Raw genomic sequence first — 23,122 nt, 5'->3', positions numbered from 1 at the left:
CTACAGTACTAGTTTAAGTGGTAGGATCCATCAAATCTTATGACTGGGTTGGATACTGGATATTATGAAAAGCTGCATTCAAGAGAAAGACAATAGCAAGATTTACTTAGAGAGTTGAGCTATATATGCAGACATTATTTCAGCTTATAAACATTAAAAGAATGGAGTGTTTCTAGAAATAATCAAACATATCCTCTCTCCTGAGGATATTCAGTGTTATTAAATTGTTATGTTCATTTAAAAAGTAATCCTTGAATAAATTATATTAATGCAGCAATTTGTATGGAAAGATTCATGTTCTTAAGATTTTGAAAGCACTCTCAGTATGTTTATGTCTGTTTTTTATTTATTTATTTTAACTGTGAAATTTTTACTTTGAGTTTAGGTTTTTTGGTTTTGTCTTGTGTTTTTTGTTTGGTCTTGTTTTTGTTATATAAACTAAAGCAACTTAAAGGTATTTGTGTCTGACATAGTTACTTTAGGGAGAGTTAAGTGTCATTTTTGCCTCATGTGCCCATATATTTATATAATACTCAAAAGTGTGTCTTATAATTGTATAGTAATATCCCCTGTACCTGAGCTGGGTGTGGGTAAAGTACATAACTGCAGCTCTTATTTTAACATCTGTAATCCAGAAGTACTTGTCTTAGCAGGCAAATGTTTTTAGGTTTTTTTTCTTCTTTTTAATCTTTATTTATGATAAACCTTTATATGATATTATTCCTTTGGCCACTTCAGTGATTTGATATTAACATGTTTTAATTTATATAGAACTTTTATTCAAGACATTTTACATACAGATTCTGATTTAACTTTGATTTGTTAATTGCTTTATTTTATCTTGCTCATACTTGACTATTGCAGTGACCTAGAGAGAGAAATGTTGACTCTTTTGTCACTAGTGAGCTCCACTGTTAAATAAACTTTATGTTGTAATTCTTAAAATCAAAGAAGTGTATTAAGTTCATTTCCTAGAGCTTAAATACATATTTCCCATTTTACTTCCCATCTGCTCATGTTGTTGTTAACTAAGTACTAATCATTTAAATAGTAAATAAATATTTAAATAAATGGTTTTTTAAACAGTAAAATTTAAATAAATAAATAGGCTGTTTTTCCTTCTTTCTCCCTTACTTGGAAGGGGAAAAGTCATGCTTAGACCAAACAGGAGTGTCTGCCTTTACTTGTGTAATCTGTCACTTTATTATGTTAATTTTAGTGCTAGCTATGTTATGACTTCAGTAACATTCTTCAGGAATCCCAAATGGGATATTATAAATGCTGCTTTAATTTAATCCTCTTAAAATACTTATCAAAAATGGTACTTCTACAATTTATGTAATCTGTTTCAGTTTTGAGTATCTAAATTTTCTTTTATAACAAATTAGTTAACAGTAAGACCAATTACAGTCTTCACATATTTGTTTTAATAGGGAAATATCCCTGTTTGTAGCTTGTGCCATATTTTTCCTAATCTGTGGTGCTTTAGAAATTATCCTAAGATGAATCTTGATATTCATATAATAAACATTCCTTATTAAGCAAGAATTAAGAAAGGAATTTGATTCTGGTTGTATTTTTTTTTTTCATGTAAAATAAAACATTTATTAGCTGTTTTCAAAAAATAGCAATGATAGTCCAAAACATCTACTCTTTAAAATATATAGGAGCAGAAGCATAGTATACAATATTTGACATGTTTATTTTAGGTTTCCTCTTAAATATATTCATTTCATAGTCATTAGTGGTTTAAAAAAAAATGCTCCCAAACTAAAATATTGTGCTATATTAGGATAGATAGCATAACATTTTTTTTCTCTAATTTTATCAAGAAGTCAAATTTAATTTTTAGTGTTTTTTTTTCCCGTATTTCCTGCTTTCTCATATGAAACAGGAAATGACAGAACTATGTTCAAATGAGTTATGCCTACGGTTAAATGTTACCTTCTCTCCCTGTAGTTTACATATTCATTCCTTTTTAGGAGAAATGATGTTGCAAGTTTAGAAATTGTCTTCATTCTAATTTTATCTCCTACTTAAAAAAAAAAAAAAAGCTAGAATGGTCCCTAAAGTGCTAAGGGGGTGTGGGAGATTCAGCCTTTGATTAAGACATAAGGGTTGTAATGATCCTTACATGATGCTTAGCACTTGAATGACCAACAGGAGGTGGAAATGGATTCATATTTCTCCTCTAAAAGGTACCTGTTTGGACTAGAGTTTCTTCTGTTATAGATGATATCACAAGAATGGAGGCTCAGAATATGCACTTGCTTCAGATAGTTAACGATTCCCAGTTCCCAGCATTTTGGGATGGAGTTTACACTTGTAGCAAGGAAGGTGGGAGGATTCAGGAGAGGAGGATGCGTGATTTTGACTCGTAGCCGTCGCCCAGATGCACCAGTCATTGTCCCACTGCTGTTGATACGTTTTTTACCTTTTTTAATAGGAATTCTTGACGAGATTTACAGGTGAAAAGAAATGCATGTTCTTGAATGGTTTGAGTTTAAAATTAATCTCTTACTGATAAAGACCTCACATCCCTGGAGTTTCTAAATGTAACTGTTATTTCAAAAAATAGAGTTTTGAAAAATTAATAGTTCCTAATTATACTAAGTACATGCTCACTTTAAGAAGCAGAGGAAAATATCCGCCAAATTTTCATTACCTAGACCTAAAAATATCTTGTCACTGTAATGTTGGCGCTTTTTTTTGTAGTCCTAAAGATTTTAAAAATAACTTTTTAAACACGCTGAAAGCAGATTTATGATATCCTTTCTATCTAAGGAAAAAAAGTCTAAATACCACTTCCAGATTTGGGAAACAGCATATTTCAAATGCTCCTAAAGTTACTTGTCTTGCTTGTCAAAGCTCTAAATATATACATTTTTTTTTTCTTGGTTGGATAATATAGAAGAACATTGGTTGGAAAATGAAATGTCATGATAACACAGTATCCTAATGAGTTAGATTTTTATGGTAATTCCCAAACAAAACTAAAAGTTTGTATTATAAAGATTATACAATATCATCTGGCAGTGTAGAAGCCATGTTGTTTCACTGTAACTTTCAGAAATGTGGCTGAAAGCAGTTTTCTCCTCTCCTTGGGAAATACTTAATTCCCCTCTTCCAGGGTTCTCTCAAGTTTTTTCCCCACTAAATTTTGAAAACTGACCTCTTGCCCTAAAAAGTGAAAGTGAAAGTTGCTCAGTCGTGTCTGAGTCTTTGCCACCCCATGGACTATACAGTCCTTTCTCCAGGCTAGAATACTGGAGTGGGTAGCCGCTTCCTTCTCCAGGGGCTCTTCCCAATCCAGGGATCAAACCCACTTCTCGCACATTGCAGGCGGATTCTTTACCAGCTGAACCACCTGGGAATCCCAAAGGTCACAAGTTTAGTTTTAAAAAATGGTTCAGATAGACCTAAGCCTTTTACATCTTAAGGAGGAGAGAGAAATTTAATCTTTTTCCTTTTTTTTTTTGAGATTTGAAAAGTATTCTGTATTTACTTGTTAATTCATAATGAGTGATTAGATGATATTGACTTATTTACTTTTTGATACCTTTAGTGAATTGTCACTTAAAAGTGATAGAGACAGTACTTCCCATAAGGAAATCAAGTTACTAATTAGGAATAGATGTACTGTCATACTGTCTCACAGTTTTACTTTCTTTATTCATCCTGTGATGTGGGATATAATTCAGATCATAAAAATGTGTTTATTGAAGAAATCTACAAGTTGATCCATCGTTAACATACAGATTAGGGTTTTCAGGTCATTAATGTTAGCATTCACATTTTGTGTGTTTCTTTTGCCTAGGATTTTTATCAAGTTGAACATTTTTTAAAGCATAGCAAAATTCTCATACCTGTAGTATTTAATGATGAAAATGAAGAAAATTTTAAGTTTTGTAGTAAGAACTTCCCAAGTTGTTTTAGCACTAATTCATATATATACATATATATATATGGGGGACCTTGTTTTTAATAAACTAAAAAAAGAATGGACCACCCTCCTCCCAGGTCCAAGTTGTAACTAAAGCAGCTCTGAGATCATAGATTGTTAAAGTAGTTGCTCAGCACTGCTGCCTTGCCAGGTTGACTTCCGGAAGCCTAGTTGGGGGATTCATCTGAAGGTGGAGTCAGTCCATGAAGTCTTCAGTTGGTTTTTCACTAGAGCTTGACTCGTTAATCAGCCACAGTACAGACAGAGGTGAGAATTCCACCTTCTCACCAAAATATGCTGTTGGTGACATCACTGGGAATGTAAAAATGATAAAGAAGTCAGCTAGGTGTGACTCTTATAGCTTGGGAAAGAATAATAGAATGAAGCTCCATGGAGAAAAAAAATCAGTCATATTTCCTGAGTACTTCCTCTGTACTCAGCATTGTAGTAATGCTGGTGGTGATTTGTATTCCATAGGAAAGTACTTTCCAACCTTGTTCACATCATGGCATACAGAGAAAATGATGAAATTTTTCATGAAACACTGAGACAGACAGATGAGGCTGCTGTCTGTCCAGAGGAGTCTGCCAAGGAGCTCTAGCTCTTCCACATACGGCCCAGGCATCCTGCAGATTAAGGGCACTAATATCCAGGCTCACTTATTCTCAGGACGTGATTGATGATCCTTAGCCAGACTGCAGAAGTCTGCACTATGGTCTGAACCTTAAGACTTCGCAAAGTAGTTGATATGGAACAAGCATACACGAGTCAATAATAAACTTACCTAGGTGACTCAGAACCTAGGTGAGTTGAGGAAAATCCAGAGTGTCTGAGTAAATTTCCTATAGGAAGTAGTTTTTGGTTTGGGACATGTAATTCTGGAAATGCAACAATATTAGTGACAAGGTGAAGTCCATTGAGCAAGGGAAAATAAAGTGGAAGACCCAACAAAAAAAAATAGGGTCAGAAGAGGGGACAGTTAGATAATGGAGCTTGACATGGGGGCAACTAAGTGGTATATTTTGGAGTATATTTTGCTGAACAAATGAGTGTTTGGAGGGTTGTAATATTGGCAGACTTAGAGTCATAGTTACTCTTAATGTGACTTCTTATTAAGAATGTAGAAGATCTAATCCTAGATTTATTTAAGTTTTCATTTCTAAATTTATGTGTTTAGTAGCTTTGGTCGTTTCTAGAATGTAAATTAAATCTGTTATGAAAATTAGTACACTGGTAGAACACTGTGTGATTTCCAGTTAGTATTTGCTTCTCAGTGCAGCTGTCTCAAGTTGAGTTGCTGTTTTCTAGAGTACAAGTAGTAGAGAAGTACTTGAATATGTAGCTTCTGTATATGTATAGTTTTAATATGAAATGACCTTGGGTTCTTATTGTCAGATAAACCCTCACTGGAGCCTAGTCACCATTAGAATTTATACTCAGTTATGAAGTTCTAACTGGAAATCAGCTCATGGATTTAAGAGAATATAAATTCATTTATGTTTGAAATGAATATAAAATAAAATATTATAAAGTTTAAGTATCATTATTACTCTGTTGTCATGCATGTGTCTTTCTCTTTGAGAACGGAGCAAATGAGCATAGTTTACAAATCCCGAACTCTGGATTAACAATGGGATAATAGTTTAATATGTCAGGCCTCCTACCCAGAATGTTCTAAGAGGAAGAAACTCCCTGTAGAGTCAAGCCTAGCAAATTGAATGCAGCAAGAGATGCTTATTCCCAAGTTTTCGATATAAAATAAGTGCAGAATTTAAAAACATGAATTGTATTCATGCTGGTTCTTTAAGATAATAGGTATATCATCCAAATAGGTATCAGTAAGAATATGTCTTGCCTTTCTGCCGGTGTATTAATGTGCCCTTATGTTACCCTCTTATGTGTGATTGTATACATGTTAAGTTTATCTAAATCCCTCTATTCCTGGCTGCTTAGATTATCATAGACATCAGTATTTTTATTCTCCTTTCTCATCTCTAGTTAATGAGTTACTGTTTTCTGGTATTTTAAAAAGCAGTTATCAAATTGTAAAATCAAAATTTTGACAGCGTTTATATTTTAAGCTAGGTGTATCTCTTTCTAGAATGAATAGGATGGATTTCCTTTAGAACTCCCTAAGAGCAAATTATTATCCACCTGATTATGTAAAGTCACTTTAAATTCTGTAGCATAATTGACTGTCTCGAGTTCATAAATCAAATATTATCCTACATTTAAAGAAACTTCCATAATTTTATATGTTAGGTCTTTTTATATAACTGACTGTACAACCCTTCTTAAATTTAAGGTAGCAGTGATAAGCACAGTCTCTACAAGTAGTCACCATTATAATTCTTCAGGCTACAGAGCATAGCTAGGAATCTGTCATATATACAGTCCTTAGGACTGTTAGAGGAGTTAAAATCCAACAAACTCTGGAAAATAGCTTTCCTTTTTTTGTCCATCAGATTGTGATGATTCTTACGTTTTTTTATGTTTGATTTCTTATCTTGGTTCTATTTGTTGGTACCTGGTACGGATAGGCAAATAACTATGTAGAAGTTGGTGTTATGATCAAAATCACAATGCTTTTCTTAACGGGGGAACCCTAAGACTACTCACTCAGTCCATTGAGGGGATAAAAGAGATGGCTCATTCCCATCCAGTTTTGTTTACAAACGATGTTGCTCAAATTTAGGTGACTGGCTACTAGGGAAATAAATGAATGTGGAATTGAGGATGGAACAAAGAATTCAATGCTTTACAATAAATGGACTGTATTTGAGAGTTCAAGAGAGGATTGGAGAAAATAACTGAGTATGTAAAAAATGGTAAGTTTCTGATTGTTCAGTTGAAGGCAAGTGGCTGGCTCGATGAAATGACATAATTGATAGTTTCCATCTGTGACCCTGATATCTTAGTCTCTATCTCAGAATTGAGACGTGAGCAGAGTTTATCAGAAAGGATTTTCATTGCTGGTGTGTTGTGTGTGTGCGTGATGTATGGTACACGCAGCTCTCCTTACTGATCCTTCACAGGTGTATTATTTACTTTGCCTTCCAGGTGTCCGCAAATATGGTAAAGATTTTCAAGCTATTGCAGATGTAATTGGCAACAAGACTGTTGGCCAAGTGAAGAACTTCTTTGTAAACTACAGGCGTCGGTTTAACTTAGAGGAGGTATTGCAGGAGTGGGAAGCAGAACAAGGAACCCAGGCTTCTAATGGTGATGCTTCTGCTTTAGGGGAGGAGACAAAAAGTGCTTCTAATGTGCCATCAGGGAAGAGCACTGACGAAGAAGAGGAGGTGTGTTTGTGTATGGCATTTGAGCTAATATGAGCTGAGGAATCACCATTTCATGTGGTGTCCTGTAAGGCTAATTTGTCAGAGGACTAGCTGAACGAGCATGAAAGGTTGACAATACACTTACTCAGTGGTGCCTCTCTCGTGACTCTTGAGTCATAATGACACGCCAAGTTCTGATCCTAGAAGAATGGAGAGTGTATTGTTCTTTCATAAATTTATTTTTATTTCCAGTGTTAAGCTGTTTACTAATAAAGATGCCTGTTTGGTAGCTTCGTTGCTTTTTTTGGTTTGTTTTGTTTAAAATAAAAGAAGCTTGTGCTTCCAAAAAACACTGGTGTATGTTTTTGTTTTGTTTTGATTTGTTTTGTTTTTCCTGTGACAGCCCAAACTATATTGTACTGACGTCCATTAGGAACTGTCATCTCATACGTTTACTTTTGTTTCCTCATCTCTAGGCACAGACCCCACAGGCTCCTCGGACTCTGGGTCCATCACCTCCTGCCCCGTCATCCACTCCAACACCAACAGCCCCCGTGGCCGCTCTGAACCAGCCACCACCACTTCTTCGTCCAACACTGCCTGCTGCCCCGGCTCTTCACCGGCAGCCTCCTCCACTCCAGCAGCAGGCTCGGTTCATCCAGCCCCGGCCAACTTTAAATCAGCCTCCGCCACCTCTCATTCGCCCCGCTAATTCCATGCCTCCCCGTCTAAATCCAAGGCCAGTGTTGTCCGCGGTTGGCGGCCAACAGCCACCGTCACTTATCGGAATTCAGACAGACTCACAGTCCTCGCTGCACTAAAGTTAGATTGGACAGAGCTGCAGAAACTTTTCACCCGTCACCACACCAGTGCTCGTCTGACTGTTGATGCAAAAGAGGGAAGAAGAATCCTTCTAGATACTGAGGCTGCAAACTAATTCTGTGGCCAGTGGGCTCTCGTAAGTGGATGTGTAAGGAATTTTTTAGTTCACGCAACTAAAATGTTAAACACAACAGAAGGCCTACAGTTAGCCTCCTTTCTAGAGTATACATTCAGCGACATGATCTCGTTAAAGGAAAAGAGATTAAGTATTCTATTTACCAAGGTTTTTTTGTTTTGTTTTTACTGTATTTATTTTATTGAGAATCTTTATATTCCTGCCTCTTCATAGTCAAGGCTCTTAGTACAGGAATATTGACTTAGGAATTGTGAAAACTCCTTAAGTTTCATAAGTTAAGGATGTTCAACTATTTCTCTCTTTTTCTTTAATTTAATTTTTAACAACATTTTCCTATGTTAGGAGTGCAAGAATAGATAACCTGCATTTCAGATTTTGACATATGTTCATTTAATGCATATTTAAGCAATTATAGCTGCATATCCCTTTTTTCAAAGACTTGCTTTTTTTTCTAAAGGAATTTAAATATATTCCTTTAAAAGAAAGCAATTTTATCAATTGCAAAGCAATTATATGAAACCACAAAGAATGTACTGAACCTACTAACCCTTTAACATACAGTTTAGGGTCCTAGTGCAAAGTCCTTGCTTAAAGGTCATTGACTTGCCATCTTTCAGTAGTAAGAGGATGGGAATAATTATTTTACATACAATCAGGACTTCATTTGTTAAAGTACAGTGTCTTTAAGTTCCTTAAAAATGGAGTTAATGCTTTTTTTTTTTAATGTTTCTAAATGCTATCTGCTTTTAACTAGTAGTTGCCTCCATTTGGGGACTTTAGAAGAGAATTATATTTTGTCAGTTATGTGAAAATAGTGGTTCTGGAAGCATTTATTTACAATACCCTTTTTGTGTTCTGAACTTTAAATTGCCCTCATACTTATTAATATGGTCTGCATTTAATATAAAAGATGTTTTCTTGATCAATCTCTATTGTACTATTTGGATACATTTGTGTATTCCTTGCAGCCAACCTGTACTCATGGGTTTGGTTTAGGGTTAAATCATTATTATTTCATAAAATAAATTTAAGGATTTGTTCTGTGTTATCCAAAGATACATCAGTATATTGTCACAGTCGTGCTGTTAAAGTGCTGAGACCCTTTTTATAAAGAAACAAAAATTTCAGGTCTTCTCAATTCAACACAGAATCATTAAGCACCTACAAAGAATATTTTACAAGTGATAGTATTTCAACAATGTATTACTAATATTTTTGATACAATGATTTCATATTGGAATCATGACCTGCCTGTGCAAAGGGACAGATTGCTTAGATTGCTATACTAGTGGAACTAAAGATAAATGTTTGCACATTCACAGTCTCACATTTAGAGCTATTTCACAAAATGGTCAACATCGGAGGCCCTAGTTTATTTTTGAGATGTCATATATTCTCCAGATATTAGAAAAATAGTCCCTACCTTTGGCTATAAAGTGTTAAAGAGCTATTGACTTACATCCTTTAATTGGTTTTCCTTTTGAAGTTCAGACCATTTATTTCCATAAGGACCTTAAGTTCTAACATAACCTAAAAACTTTTTTCAGGATGTGTTCTTTCTCACTGGATCATCTTGATTTAAAATTCTTAATATTCAAGAATTTATACTTATTTTTACTTTAATAGCCATGGGGACAGTTATATATCTTAAAGGAAAATATCTAAAGCATTTTTAGAAGTATTTAGATTGTCTCGCATATGTGCATATGTACAGCTTCTATTGTCTTGTCTCTTGTCAGTAGACCTTCAGTATACGGTGTGTGGGATATGTGAGTCAAGTTGGTCAGCACCAGCATCTGTCCAGCTGTTGAGTATATTGTGGTTCATTTAAAATCCGTTCTATCCCAACCATGAGCAAAGGTGCTGTATCTGAGGGGTGTGCTGTGATTTTATTTCCGTACACTAGAGCACACAGTAGAAAATCTTAGCTTCATTAGTAATATGACACATGTATATAGTGAGATGTCTTTATTGTGTGCTTTGCATATTTTGTAAATATTTTGCACGTCATTATTTTTCTTTTTTGTTTAAGCAGTGTTTGGCCTGGAAGAGTGATATGCTTGCTGCTTAATCAAAGGATTAAAGAGTTAAAGATGTCTATGTCTTCTATTTTTATATAATTTCATGTTGTATGAGAAATTTAGGACCTCTTCACTGTGAAATTCTAAATACTGATTTTTATAAAAAAAAAAAAAAAGCAAAACCTAAAAAATCTTTTAATGACCAATTTCATTAATTTCAAGTTTTATCAGTTTAAAAAAATCTACGCCCAAGTATTTTTTTCATTACCTATTAAAAATGAATCATGCTGTTGACACATCTGTTAATATTCATGAAAAAATATTTTTTCTATATGAGTTAATTCCAGTGTAATATTGATGGAGGTAAAGATAGGTTACTATTGAAACGTTTTCTGAATAATCTTACAATAAAGTGAGTAAAATATAATGTAAAATAAAAATGAAAGAATGTCAAATTTTGTCTTAATATAGGCCTGCATTCTTTTTAGGAATAGATGTAGAGAACAAGCAAAAAAAAAAACCCGACAGTAGTGATCTTCAGCTGTATTAAGAATCTCACAAGTACTTTGGTTAAAGTACCAGGTTTAGTTATTAAACACATTGTATTCTTTTAATGTTTCTTCCTCCTATGAAAAGAATATTATCCATGAATATTACTAACTGCTGATCACTTTAACACTGGGGTGGCAGCATCTCAAAAAGAATAATCTGAGTTAGAACTCAAAGGAGGATCTCTCTCTCTCTTTGTTCTTTCCCAAAATAAACGACAAATACATTCTGATTCTAGGAAACAGAAGAAAATGTGTATTTTTTAACTTTGACATTCATTATAGATAACATCATTCAAAGATTACAGAGTAAGTGAATACAGAAAGAAAAGTTTGTGAAACCATGCTATATTATATAATGTCTACAAGAAACTACCTCATTTTTTTATGTTTGTGGTAGTACATCTCTGCTCTCAGAGAAAAAGTAGGTCCATGTAACCCTCACCAACTTAAATCTTGATTAGCTGCCTTAGTGAAGGGATGTTCAGCAACAATAAACTTTAGTAACTGTGGTTTGAGGGTAAACATTAACAGGAGTGCTTCTGTATGTATGCATGCTAAGTCGCTTCAGTCCTGTCTGACTCTTAGCAACCCTGTGGACTGTAGCCCGCCAGGCTCCTCTGTCCATAGGATTCTCCAGGCAAGAATACTGGAGTGGGCTGCTGTGCCCTCCTTCAGGGGATCTTCCCAACCCAGGGGTCAAACCCATGTCTCCTGTGGCTCCTCCTGCATTGCATTGCAGGTGGACTCTTTACCCCTGAGCCACTGGGGCTGTGTCTAAAAGGCCATGTAGCATTATCTTCCCTTTTGATGTTTTCAGAACACTTAAGGGAGAAACAATGAAGATCAGAAATTAGTGTTGGATTGAGATGTTTGCAAACTGTCGTTGCCCGATTTAAAGTAGGATATTGATAGGGAATGGATCTTTGTTAAGTGATGATCGAAACTGTACAATCCTAAAGCTGGAATTTGAATGAGCAGGCTCAGGAAAAGATATTGGAAAGTAAAGTGAAGATACCTAGGAGTGGTCTTCACACTGTAAATGACATAAAGAAAGGGTAATCTTCAGAATGCTTTATATAATGTCTTTTTTTTTTTTTCTGAATCATTTTAAGAAAGGTTTAAAGTCTATATAACTTAATCTTACTTAAATAGATAAGGTACAACTACCAGTAACTAAGAAAATCCTGAATGATACCACAATACAAGGTATCTATCACTGTCCAGAGCAGTTTTCATAATTGGCAGAATTTGACTTTTAAAAAGGCCTTTATTCTCAAGACTGTTTCAGTTCACAAGCTATGCCTTTCCAAAAGAGAATTTGAAAACAGTCAGGATCGTTGAGGGATTTGTCACTTACATATAAAAAGAGTTGTCCCTCTAGTATGGTGACATTTTTTCCAACTCCACTGAAAGTTACTTCATCTCTCTGTGCCTCAGTTTAGTTATTTTCTTCCCTAAATTTTGGTGAAATGACCAGTGTCAGGAAGCAAGAGAAGGTGCCACCAGCAGATGGAGACCAAAATCTCACAGAATAAAAGAACCTCTCAGCTCCACAAAGGCAAAAGAGCAGGAAAACACTGACATTCCCAAAAGGATCTGTAAATACCTCAAATTCAAGACAGATATACAGAGCAGACTCCAAGGATTCATGCTTCCTGGTGTTCATGTCATTATAACTGGGCTGGACTTAGTGTGGACCAGACTTAGTGACTTAACTTCCGACCAACAGAATACAACAGAAGTGATGGTTAGGCTGAAAAATGGGGACTTCCATGTTAGACTTCTCTGCCTGCATGCTTCAATGGAGCAAGCTTCCATGTTGGAGAGGCCCTTGGGGCAAGGATCTGAAGCAAGCCCGGTGCCAATAGACGGCACAAAACAGACTCTCAGAATAACAATCTGCCAGGAACTGAACCCTGCCAACAATTATGTCTGGTTAAAAGTGGATCCTTCCCCAGTTGGATCTTGGGATGACTAGAATTCAGCCAACACCTTGGTTGCAGTCTGTGAGAGGCCTTGAAGCAGAGAACTCAGCTAAGCTGTGTCTAAATTTCTTAACAGAAACTGTGACAACACTGTAAAGTGTTGTGAGCTGCTAACTTTGGGGGTAATTTTTTTATGCAGCTGTGTGTGTGTGCGCGCGTGTGCACACGCTAAGTCACTTCAGTTGTGTCCGACTCTTCGATCCCCTGGCCTGTAGCCTGTCAGGCTCCTTTGTCTATGGAATTCTCCAGGCAAGAATACTGGAGTGGGTTGCCACATCCTCCAGGGGATCTTTCCGACCCAGGGATCGAACCTGGGTCTCGCAAATTGCAGGCAGATTCTTCACCATCTGAGCTACCAGACAAACTGTTTCTGTGCAGCAATAGAAACTAATACAATGGACAAAGATACACCATCTTTACGATTATAGTTGGAGTAACTAAATGTCAGACTTCAAAGCAAAGAACATTGTCAAAGATAGAGATGTTCACTGAATAATGATAAAAATGCCAATTCATCAGGAGGATCCCCGATAGAACTGCAAGAAGAAAAAGGCAAATCTGCCATTAAAGTCAGTAATTTCAGTACCCATCTCTGAAGAGATGGTTGAACAGGAAAACCCAAAAATGAGTAAGAATATAGATGATTTGAACAACACTATCAACCACTTTTATGAAATTGAAATTTATAGAATATTCCACCCAGCAGCAGCAGAATAAACATTCTGTTCATGTACACATGAAATATTTCCAAGAACAGACCATATTGTGTGCCATAAATAAGTTTTAATAAATGAAAAAGTGTTCAAATTATCCAGAATATGTTCTCTAGGTACAATGGAACTGGGAATCACCAACAGAAATTGGAAAATCTTAAATCTGTGGAAATTAACTCATTTTTAAATAAGTTATGGGTCAGAAAATAAGTTACAAGAGAAATTAGGAGATATCTTGAATGTGAGTAAAAACTATATAAAAATCATTGGCTACAGCAAAGTTGTGCCTAGAAGGAAGTTGATAACTTTAAATGTTTATATTATACAGGAAGAAAAAATCAATCATTACAGTTTCTTCTTTTAAAGCTAGAAAGAAAAGGGTATATATAACAAAAGAGGAAATAAAAATCATAGTTAAAGAGATACCAGGAAAATAATAGAAAAAAAAAATCCCTGAAACCAGTACTTGCTTCTTGAAAAGATCAACAAAATAAAAAGTCCTTCAGACAGAAAATGCATTAGATCAAGAAGAAAATTGTGGTAAGGCAGAAAACGCCACAATGCTCCTGCTCAGTCGCTTCAGTCTTGTCTGACTCTGTGTGACCCTGTGGACCGTAGCCCGCCAGGCTCCTCTGTCCATGGGATTCTCCAGGCAAGAATACGAGAGTGGGCTGCCATGTCCTCCTCCAGTGGGTCTTCCTGACCCAGGGATAGAACCCACGCCTCTTACATCTCCAGCACTGGCAGGCAGGTTCTTTACTACTAGCACCCCCTGGGAAGCCGCCAGAATGTCTCCAGCCATTACCAAATGTCTCTCTGGGAGCAAACCTCTCAGTTGAGAATCATTGTAATACATTATATTAATAAAGGGAAAAGGTAAATGATCATAACAATGGACACAGAAAAGACATTTGACAAATCCAACACCTAATCATGATAAAAACTCCCAAAGAACTAGAAATACAAGAGAACTTCTCAACCTGATTTAAAAAAAAAAATCCACAAGAAGCCTGTAAGCAATAGCACACTTAACTGAATGCTTTACCCTAGGATTGGAATCTGCTAAGGATGACTGCTCTCATCATTTCTAATAAACATTTTACTGTCAAGCTAATTCAATAAGGCAATAAAAATAAAGGCTTACAGATTGGAAAGGCAGAACAAAAATTGTCTTTATTTGTAGATGACATGATGACATGTAGATGCTGCTGCTGCTGCTAAGTCACTTCAGTTGTGTCCAACTCTGTGCGACCCCATAGACGGCAGCCCACCAGGCTCTGCCGTCCTTGGGATTCCCCAGGCAAGAACACTGGAGTGGGTTGCTATTTCCTTCTCCAGTGCATGAAAGTGAAAAGTGAAAGCGAAGTCGCTCAGTCGTGTCCAACTCTTTGTGACCCCGTGGACTGCAGCCTACCAGGCTCCTCCGTCCATGGGATTCTCCAGGCAAGAATACTGGAGTGAGGTGCCATTGCCTTCTCTGACATGTAGATGACATACTAATAAACCTCTAAAGCACTTAAAGACTAATGAATTCAAGAAGGTCACAAGATACAAGATTAATATAAAATCAGTTATATTTTTATGTACTAGCAATGAATGAAAATAGAATTAAGAAAACAATTTTATTTACAATAGTACTAAAAACAGGGAGACCTGGCATGCTGCAGTCCATGGGGTTACAAAGAGTCAGACACGACTGAGCAACTGAACTGAACTGATTAAAAAGAATATCTAAGAATAAATTTTACCACAAATGGGAACAACCTGTTCACTGAAGTACATTAAGTAGTCCTGAGTAAAATTAGAGAAGATCTAAATAAATAGGAGGGGGAACCACATACCATATTCATGAATTGGAAGACTTAATATTGTTAAGGTGGCCATTCTTCTCAAATTGACATATCTTCAACCCAATCCCTATCAAAATTGTAGTAGACTTGTTTTGTACAAATTAATAACCTAATTCCAAAATTTATATAGTAATGCAAGGAGCTAAGCCAGGAGCCAGGAAACTTTTTCTCTAAATGGTCAGACAGTAAATATTTTAGGCTTTTCAGTCTCCACTATCCTTGTTGCAACTGTTCATCTTTACCAATGTAGTTCAAAAACAGTCATAGAAAATGCACAATGGACAGGTATTGCCATATGTCAATAAAACTTTATTTACAAAACGAAGTGGCAACCTGGAACTTGGACTAGCCAAAAAATTTTTGAAAAAGAAGAAAAAAACGGAGTGACTTAACCCTAATTGATTTCCATACTTGTTACAAAGTTACAGTAACGAAGACAATGTGAAATTGGTGTAACGATGGAAATATAGGTCAGTGGAACAGAGTAGAGTCCAGAAATCACTCACAAATGTTTGATCAGTTAATTTTCAGTGAAAGTGCCAGGGTGATTCAATGGCAGAAAGGGTAGAATATCTGTATGGAAAGAAAAAAAAAGTTGCACACAAAAATTAACTTGAAACGGATTATATGCCAGAGTGTATAGCCTAAAACTATAAACTTTTAGGAGAAAATATGTAACCAAAAGCATGATCTATAACAGAAAAAAAAAACTGACAAACTGGATTCTTCAAGATTTTAAAAGATCTTTTCAAAGGATGCAACTAAGAAATTAAAAAGGGAAGTCGTTTGACCATGGGAAAATACTTACAAAATAAAAAGTTTAAAAGATTTGTACCTAGAATACATATGAACTCGGAACTAGACAATAATAACTCTTACAAGTCAATAATAAGAGAACAAAAAATAAGAGGCAGAAGATTTGAATAGACATTTGCCAAAGAAGATAGGCAAATGGCAAATGAACACCTGCAAAGATGTCGTTCGTCACGGGAAATGCAAGGTAAAGCCACGAGGTACATATAACACCCACAAGAAGGGCTCATTAAAAAGACTGATGATATCAACTGTTGTCACGGATGTGGAGAAACTGGAACTCCCTCTACATAGCTGTTAGAAATGTAATATGCTGCAGTGATAAGCCACTTTGCAAAACTGTTTGGCAATTTCCCACAGATTAAATGTACAAGTACAATGCAACCCAGTAATTTTATTCCTAGGTCTACCTAAAGAGAAAGAAAATTTATGTCCACATAAAAACTAGTATTCAAATATTCATGGTGGCATTCTTTTTTTCTTTATCATTATTTATAATAGCACAAAGTTGAAAATAATCCAAATATCAATCAGTTGATGAATGGATAAACAAAATGTAGTGTATCTCTACAATGGCATACTATGCAGCGATTAAAATGAAAAAACTACTGATATATGCAACAAAATGGATGAACCTCAGAAACATTATGCCAGTTGACACAAAGTGCAATCTATTTATTTGCAGAAAATTTCCGGAAAATACAAACCTATAGAAACAGGAAGCAGATTGCTCTTGCCTTAGTCCAGGGCTGGGAGCAGGGACTGACCCCCCAAGAGGATACAAGGGGTGATGGATTTGTTCTAAAATTTCATGATGGTTATGATTGTATAACTGTATACATCTAATGAAATTCATTGACTGGGTGAATGGTATTGAAAATATAATAGTAAAGTTGTTTAAAAATGAGGACAGTACAAAACAAAAGTATGTGCAGGGATCCCAGTGCTTCCATAGTGAGAGGCCCCATCGGGCCCACAGAAGATCGCATGGGATTTCTCAGGACACGGGGGCAGGTCACATAATACTGAGGTGTGGCTGGAGCTAAAGATATTTGACTTTGTCAGATTTTCCTAGGATAACCCCTTCCTCAGCTTCTGCCTTTCCTTATTGATTCTTCTGTCCTGTTTTCTATAAAACAGAGGATATGGTCAACAAGGTTTACACAAGTGTTGTTTAAAATCTCTTCACATAGAGTAGCCGCAATTCTCAGAAAGAAGAAATATTTTTTTAAAAAATCTTCCTTGTTACTAACTTATTACAAAGTCTAACAAAACCAAATCATGCCAGTCAAACCCCTGATCTTTCTTCATACTTCCTAAGTGTTAAATAATAACCTTAAAACCTATAGTTTAATGTCTTACAGGGATTAGGCAGAGTTAATACATTAAAATGTCTTTCTAAGCGCTGATGGGAATTTGTATGTGTGAATCTTATTAAAGAAACTGTCAAAATGGACAGAATCCACATTTAGCCAAGCATACGATGAAGACTGGAGAAGGGAATGGCAACCCACTCCAGTATTCTTGCCTGGGAAATCCCATGGACAGAGAAGCCTGGCGAGCTGCAGTCCATGGCGTTGCAAAGAGTCAGACACGACCGAGCAGCTAACCAGTGAACAAGAACAGCGATGAAGACAGCAGGCCTAATTTTAAAATAATAAAAATCTCATTTCTCCTACAGAACAGAGAGGGGAGTGGGTCAGTGTGTGGTCTGAGTGGAGACCCCCGGAACAAAGACAGAACATACAGGTACAGTTTAAGTCTGTTTTCCTTAAGTTGGTGGTGAACCTAGAGGAGAACTCAGTGAAGCAAGTAGAGCAAAAGAAGTACAGGCCTTTTTTGAGCTACTAAGCCAAAAGAGCAGCTGCTGGAGGCGTGTATTTAGATGTGCATTCATGCCAAAATCCACACGTGAATTTTTATAGCGGCTTTTATTCATAATTGCCCAAACCTGGGAGCAACCATCAGGACTGGGAAATCAAATCATTTCTGGGAGGATCTTCCCAACCCAGGGATCGAACCCAGGTCTCCTGCATGGTGGGCGGATTCTTTACCAGCTGAGCCACAAGAAAAGCCCAAGAATACTGGCGTGGGTAGCCTGTCTTCTGCTGACTTCTCCAGCAGATCTTCCCGACCCAGGAATTGAATTGGGGTCTTCTGCATTGCAGGCAGATTCTTTACCAACTGAGCTATCAGGGAGCAACCAAGACGTTCTTTCAGTAAGTGAATGAATAAACAAACTGTGATACATCCAGACAACAGATGTACATCTGGGAAAGGAGTTTTTTAAAACAATTAAAAATTGTTGCCTGGGAAATCCCATGGACAGAGAAGCCTGGCGAGCTGCAGTCCATGGCGTTGCAGAGAGTCAGACACTGAAGTGAAGTGAGAGTCACTCAGTCACGTCCGACTGCAACCCTATCCGGCTTCTCTGTCCATGGAATTCTCCAGTCCTGGTTGAAGCCCCTGCCCCCAGCACTCCCTGCCTCTCTCCCTGTGGTGGTCAGCACACTGACAAGCAGAGTCAGTGGGTAAAGGCTATTTGATGAAAGCAAAGGGACCACGTATCACTGGATCAAGAAATTAAATACAGAAGATCCACAGGCCTGCATTCACTTATTTTCTCAAGGCAGGACTTGTTTCAAGAGCAGGGAAGCATTCTGTGTGCCCAGGACACTGAGGTTTTGCTTTTTGCCTGGGAGGTGTTTTGCTGCTGTCTGTATCTCGCTTTCCACATGTGGTTCTGTTGCTGGCAAGAACTTTCCATTGTAACTTGCAAACGATGTCAGACGTGCAATATATGGCCCAAGGACAGGATTTTTCCTCCTTATCTTATCTTAGCGATCTCTCCATGATAGAAGATATGACATTTTACCCTACTCTAACTAACCCACAATATTGATCCCTCTGCAGAAAGGGGCAGCCCGAGGAAAATAATGCATCCATCCATCATTCCAGCAGGTGGCGCCCTCTCCACTCCATCCTCATTCCGCTGACTGCCAAGGCTGCCATTCCATATCCTTACCAATTTACCCGGCAAATTAAACAGCTGAAGGCCAGGTCTGAAGTCGGGAAGTAATCTTAGGGTGTTTAGAACCTACCCAGACTAAAAGTTTGTCCCTTCTGTGCAAAAATTTAGTGTATAGTCCAATCCTGCCCTAATTTTTGTAGATGAATTTAGCTTGAAAACTGGATTCTGTTTAGAATACTGCAAATATTTTGAGAACACTAAACCCGCTAAAATTCATCTCCTCAGCTGTTTTGTCTGATGTCACATCAACCAGTTTTTTGAGGGGCAATGTGTTGTAGTGACTGAAGTGAAGTGAAAGTCACTCAGTCATGTCCGACTGCAACCCTATCTGGCTTCTCTGTCCATGGAATTCTCCAGGCCAGAATACTGGAGTGGGTAGCCATTCTCTTTGTCAGGAGATCTTCCCAACCCAGGGATTGAACCCAGGTCTCCTGCATTGCAGATGGATTCTTTACCATCTGTGCCAAAAGCCCACAAGAACCAGACTCCCCATATTCAAACCCCACCTCCCCCAAAACTAAGAATTTTACAATTTGGGGCTAAGTGTTCAAGAGATGAGCTTTTCAAACTGTAAAATAGGGCTGATGATTAAATGGGTAAATATAGATAAAATACTGAGCACAGTACCTGGTCTATAATAAAACAATATGAGCCTATCATCTTCTAATGTTTAAGTGTGTTTCTACTATTTCGTGTGTATTTATGTCCTTTCCTTCCCATCCATCTTCAAGGTCCTTGAGGGAGAGATAATGTCTCCTTCATCAGCTAGGTCCCAGGATTGGTTTTCTCTCTTCTCCCAGACACCTTGCCCAGGGCTATGTGATCAACAAGGGGAAGTGGGAACATGTCCTTGAGTTTTGACTACCACCTATCTGAAATTCCTCTATCTTCCCACAGAGACTCCCAGCCCTGGAGTTATGTGGACTCCCCTTCCCACCACTAAAAGATTCACTTTCTATCCCAGAGTCTGATCTCATCATATTTAAAGCTTGGATATCATTCTTGAGACAAATAGGCTGCTTTATTCCATTGATGGGCAAGAGGGATGGAGGGAGACAATTGAATCATATTTAGTAACAGTACCAGGGCCCTGAGCATACCCGCATATATGCATTCAAGACACTGTGTTTTTAGCCAGTGAAAGGAGATATAAGCTTACAAAAGCATATTGATTTGTAAGCATCCTGGGGAGTGTGGGGGTGAAGGGTGGACCATGAGAAAGGAGGTGCGTGAAGGCAGGCATAAGTGAAGATGACCACAGGCCCTATCTCTCCATGAAATCGTTAATCTGACTTGCCAACCAAAAGGTTTGAATCTGGATTTCTGGCTCTTGTTGAAAAAGAAGCAATCAGATAAGGACAGGCTGGCAGGGAGCCTGGCTGCTCCTCTGGACTCCACACATGGTCTTCAGTGCAGCGGTGTCCCCTCCCCTTCCCCCTGACTACAACTTTCACCTCTCTCCTGTGTGTTTTCTGCTCCTGTGCATATCTGAATGGGGCCTGTTATTATTAACCCTCTTTGATGAGTAATTGAAGCCCAGGCAGTTGAGTAAATTTCCCAAGGTTGCCTAACTGAAAGTGAAGGAACTAGAATTGGAATTTGGGCCCATTATATTCTAAAATCCATGATCTTCATGCTCCATCAACCTTCACAGAGGAGATTTCTGTGGAATACAAGTATCAGTTAGAACATATACTCAGGGAGAGAAGTGGTGTAAGAAAGAGTCTGACACTGGGGAGTAGGGAGACGGGACTCGGGAGGAAGCTCTGGCGCTTGCTGGGTGTTACACCGCGGGCATATCACCTCATGTCGCCTCTCCGGCATCGGATGGGTCATGTGTAACATGGGCATGCCCAGGCCTACTTCACAAGGTTTCTAAGATCACAGGAGACGTCTGGAGAGTCCTAGGTACAATGGCAAGCCCTACAACTCTAAGGGATTGCTGGGCCAGCAAGGAGGGGACTGGCAAATTGGTCCTGTTGTAAAGGAAGGCGAGGAGGGCTTGATTTGAACCAGACCTCTGGTGGCTGAGATGTTAAAGAATCAGCCTGCAGTGCAGGAGACCCGGGTTTGATCCCTAGGCTGGGAAGCTTCCCTTGGAGAAGGGAATGGCAACCCACTCCAGTATTCTTGCCTGGAAAATCCCACGGACAGAGGAGCCTGGCAGGCTAAAGTCTGTGGGGTCCCAAAGAGTGGGACACGACTGAGCGACTAACACACTTTCAGCAAGGGAACGGAAAGAGAAGTCAGTCGTGTCCGACTCTTTGCGACCCCATGGGCTGTAGCGAACCGGGCTCCTCCGTCCATGGAATTCTCCAGGCAAGAGTACTGGAGTGGGTTGCCACTGCGTCAAAATATGAAAGGACTGGTTGAGCCTAGTTGTCCCTGATTGAAGGGTAAGACGAGTACAGTTCAAATGCAGCCAGGGAAATCAGAGATGACTTCCTTGTAGACACTCAAGATTCGAGGGAGGGTCGGCTAGGTCTCCAACTGGCCGGTTTTCTACCAGTCTCTCAGCATCCCGCCCAGCACCTGCCTGCGGTCCGCCCTCCTTGGGGGCCCGGCGCCCCCGCCCGCGCTCGCTCCTGGGCCCCCCAGGCCCCGCCTCTCCGGGGCCCGGGCCCGCCCCCCTTCCTCGGAGGGCGGGGCCCCGCAGCAGAGAGCCGAGCCCGTGCTTCGCAGCCGCTGCCTTGGAGCAGCCAGGCGTCCTCCGAGCGCCCGCGCGCCGAGCCCAGGTGAGTCCCGGTGGGTCGCCGCGTGGGGCCTGAGGGAGCACACCGAGCACCGCTTCTCAGCGCGTCGCGATGACTTTGAAACCGAAAACACGTCGGCGGCAGGAGTCCGGCAGCTGCCTCCCCGCAGCCCGGCCCGGCCGCCCGTCCCCCGCTCGCGCCCGGCGAGTGTCCGACGGCCGCGGGGAGTGCACGCGAGGAGGCCCAGGGGCCCGGACCCCGGGTCGGGAGAAGCCGGCGGGGCAGGTGGCCCCTGATGCGGGCGAGTGGGTGCGGTGTGTATTGGGTGGGGGGCGGTTGGGTTCCGCGGCCCGGAACGAGTTTTCTGAGCAGAGAAGGGGTATTCCGAGGATGGAGACTGGGGGTCCCGAGCTGGGGAGCGCCTCCAGGGCGAGGGTGTCCACTCCGCGGACCAGAGGCAGGTCGGGGTGCGCGGGCCGGGGAAGGACTTTAGGCGTGCCTGGCACGCGTGCCTGCAAACCCTTGTCTTCGCCCATCGCGCCGTGAGGCATCCCCTCTTTCCACTTTTGCAGGACCTTCCAGCCAGAATATTTTAGAATGAAGCTTAAATACTGGCATGCATGGAACCTCAGGGGAGCCGTTCGATTGGGCGTGCTCATTTAGAACCACCCTCACCCCCAGCCAAGGAGAGCTCGAAGGGGTCTTGCAGGAAACCAAGACTCAGGTAGGAACGAGTTGTCCAGGGAACACCCAGAGAATTGGTGGAAACTGGGTTCTCCACAGCAGATGGCCTCGCCCTTGTTACTGCTCTGCAGGGTTTTGGCACTTCTGAGAATTCTCAGTGAATTCTGGGGCCACTGCTCTTGCTACTAACCCCTGGGTGTCTCTGACTCTCTGGGCTGTTTCTGCCCCCTCCTGCAGAGTTTCCATATTTGGCTATTTCAGATTTACTTTCATCAGAAGTCAGTTACCTCGCAGTAACAGTACCCAGGGCTGCTAAGCGCTCGCGGTGGGGTTGGTGAAACGAGGCGTGGCTCCCAGCCGGGACTGTCCCCTGCGCACCCCACCCTCCACAGCCCCGGGCTCTGACCCGTGTCCCTTCCGGACAGGCCTCTAGTAACCAACTGAATTCAGTAAATATTTATTGGGTACCAGTGCTGGGTGAGAAGTGGGGAAGGGCCAATGGAATACATTCCTTCTTTCAGAGATACTTGCATTTTGAAAGGAGACATAAAATGAAAAGAAATTGGTTGAAGTGCTTCTGGGTATAGAACAGTTCTGGG

The 23,122-nt window shown here is 39.5% G+C and overlaps 2 protein-coding genes across 4 annotated transcripts in view; both read left to right on the top strand.

Moving 5' to 3' along the window:
• The window catches only part of RCOR3 (REST corepressor 3), a 52,580-nt gene extending 42,028 nt beyond the window's left edge, over positions 1–10,552 (top strand). For 2 of the 3 annotated variants that reach the window (XM_068985605.1, XM_068985606.1), the window contains exons 11-12: positions 7,004–7,245; positions 7,701–10,552. In XM_068985605.1, the coding sequence (XP_068841706.1) occupies positions 7,004–7,245; positions 7,701–8,045 (587 nt within the window). In that variant the 3' untranslated portion in view covers positions 8,046–10,552. The remainder of the gene's footprint in view (positions 1–7,003; positions 7,246–7,700) is intronic. The other variant, XM_068985607.1, reaches the window with a different exon arrangement.
• Positions 10,553–21,870: 11,318 nt separating this feature from the next.
• The window catches only part of TRAF5 (TNF receptor associated factor 5), a 44,438-nt gene continuing 43,186 nt past the window's right edge, over positions 21,871–23,122 (top strand). Inside the window, exon 1 of the mRNA XM_068986516.1 lies at positions 21,871–21,881. The gene's annotated coding sequence lies outside the window, so the exon portion shown is untranslated. The remainder of the gene's footprint in view (positions 21,882–23,122) is intronic.

Source organism: Capricornis sumatraensis, chromosome 14, assembly GCF_032405125.1.
Source record: "Capricornis sumatraensis isolate serow.1 chromosome 14, serow.2, whole genome shotgun sequence".
Lineage (NCBI taxonomy): Eukaryota > Metazoa > Chordata > Mammalia > Artiodactyla > Bovidae > Capricornis > Capricornis sumatraensis.
This window is presented reverse-complemented; position numbering and strand designations above follow the sequence as displayed.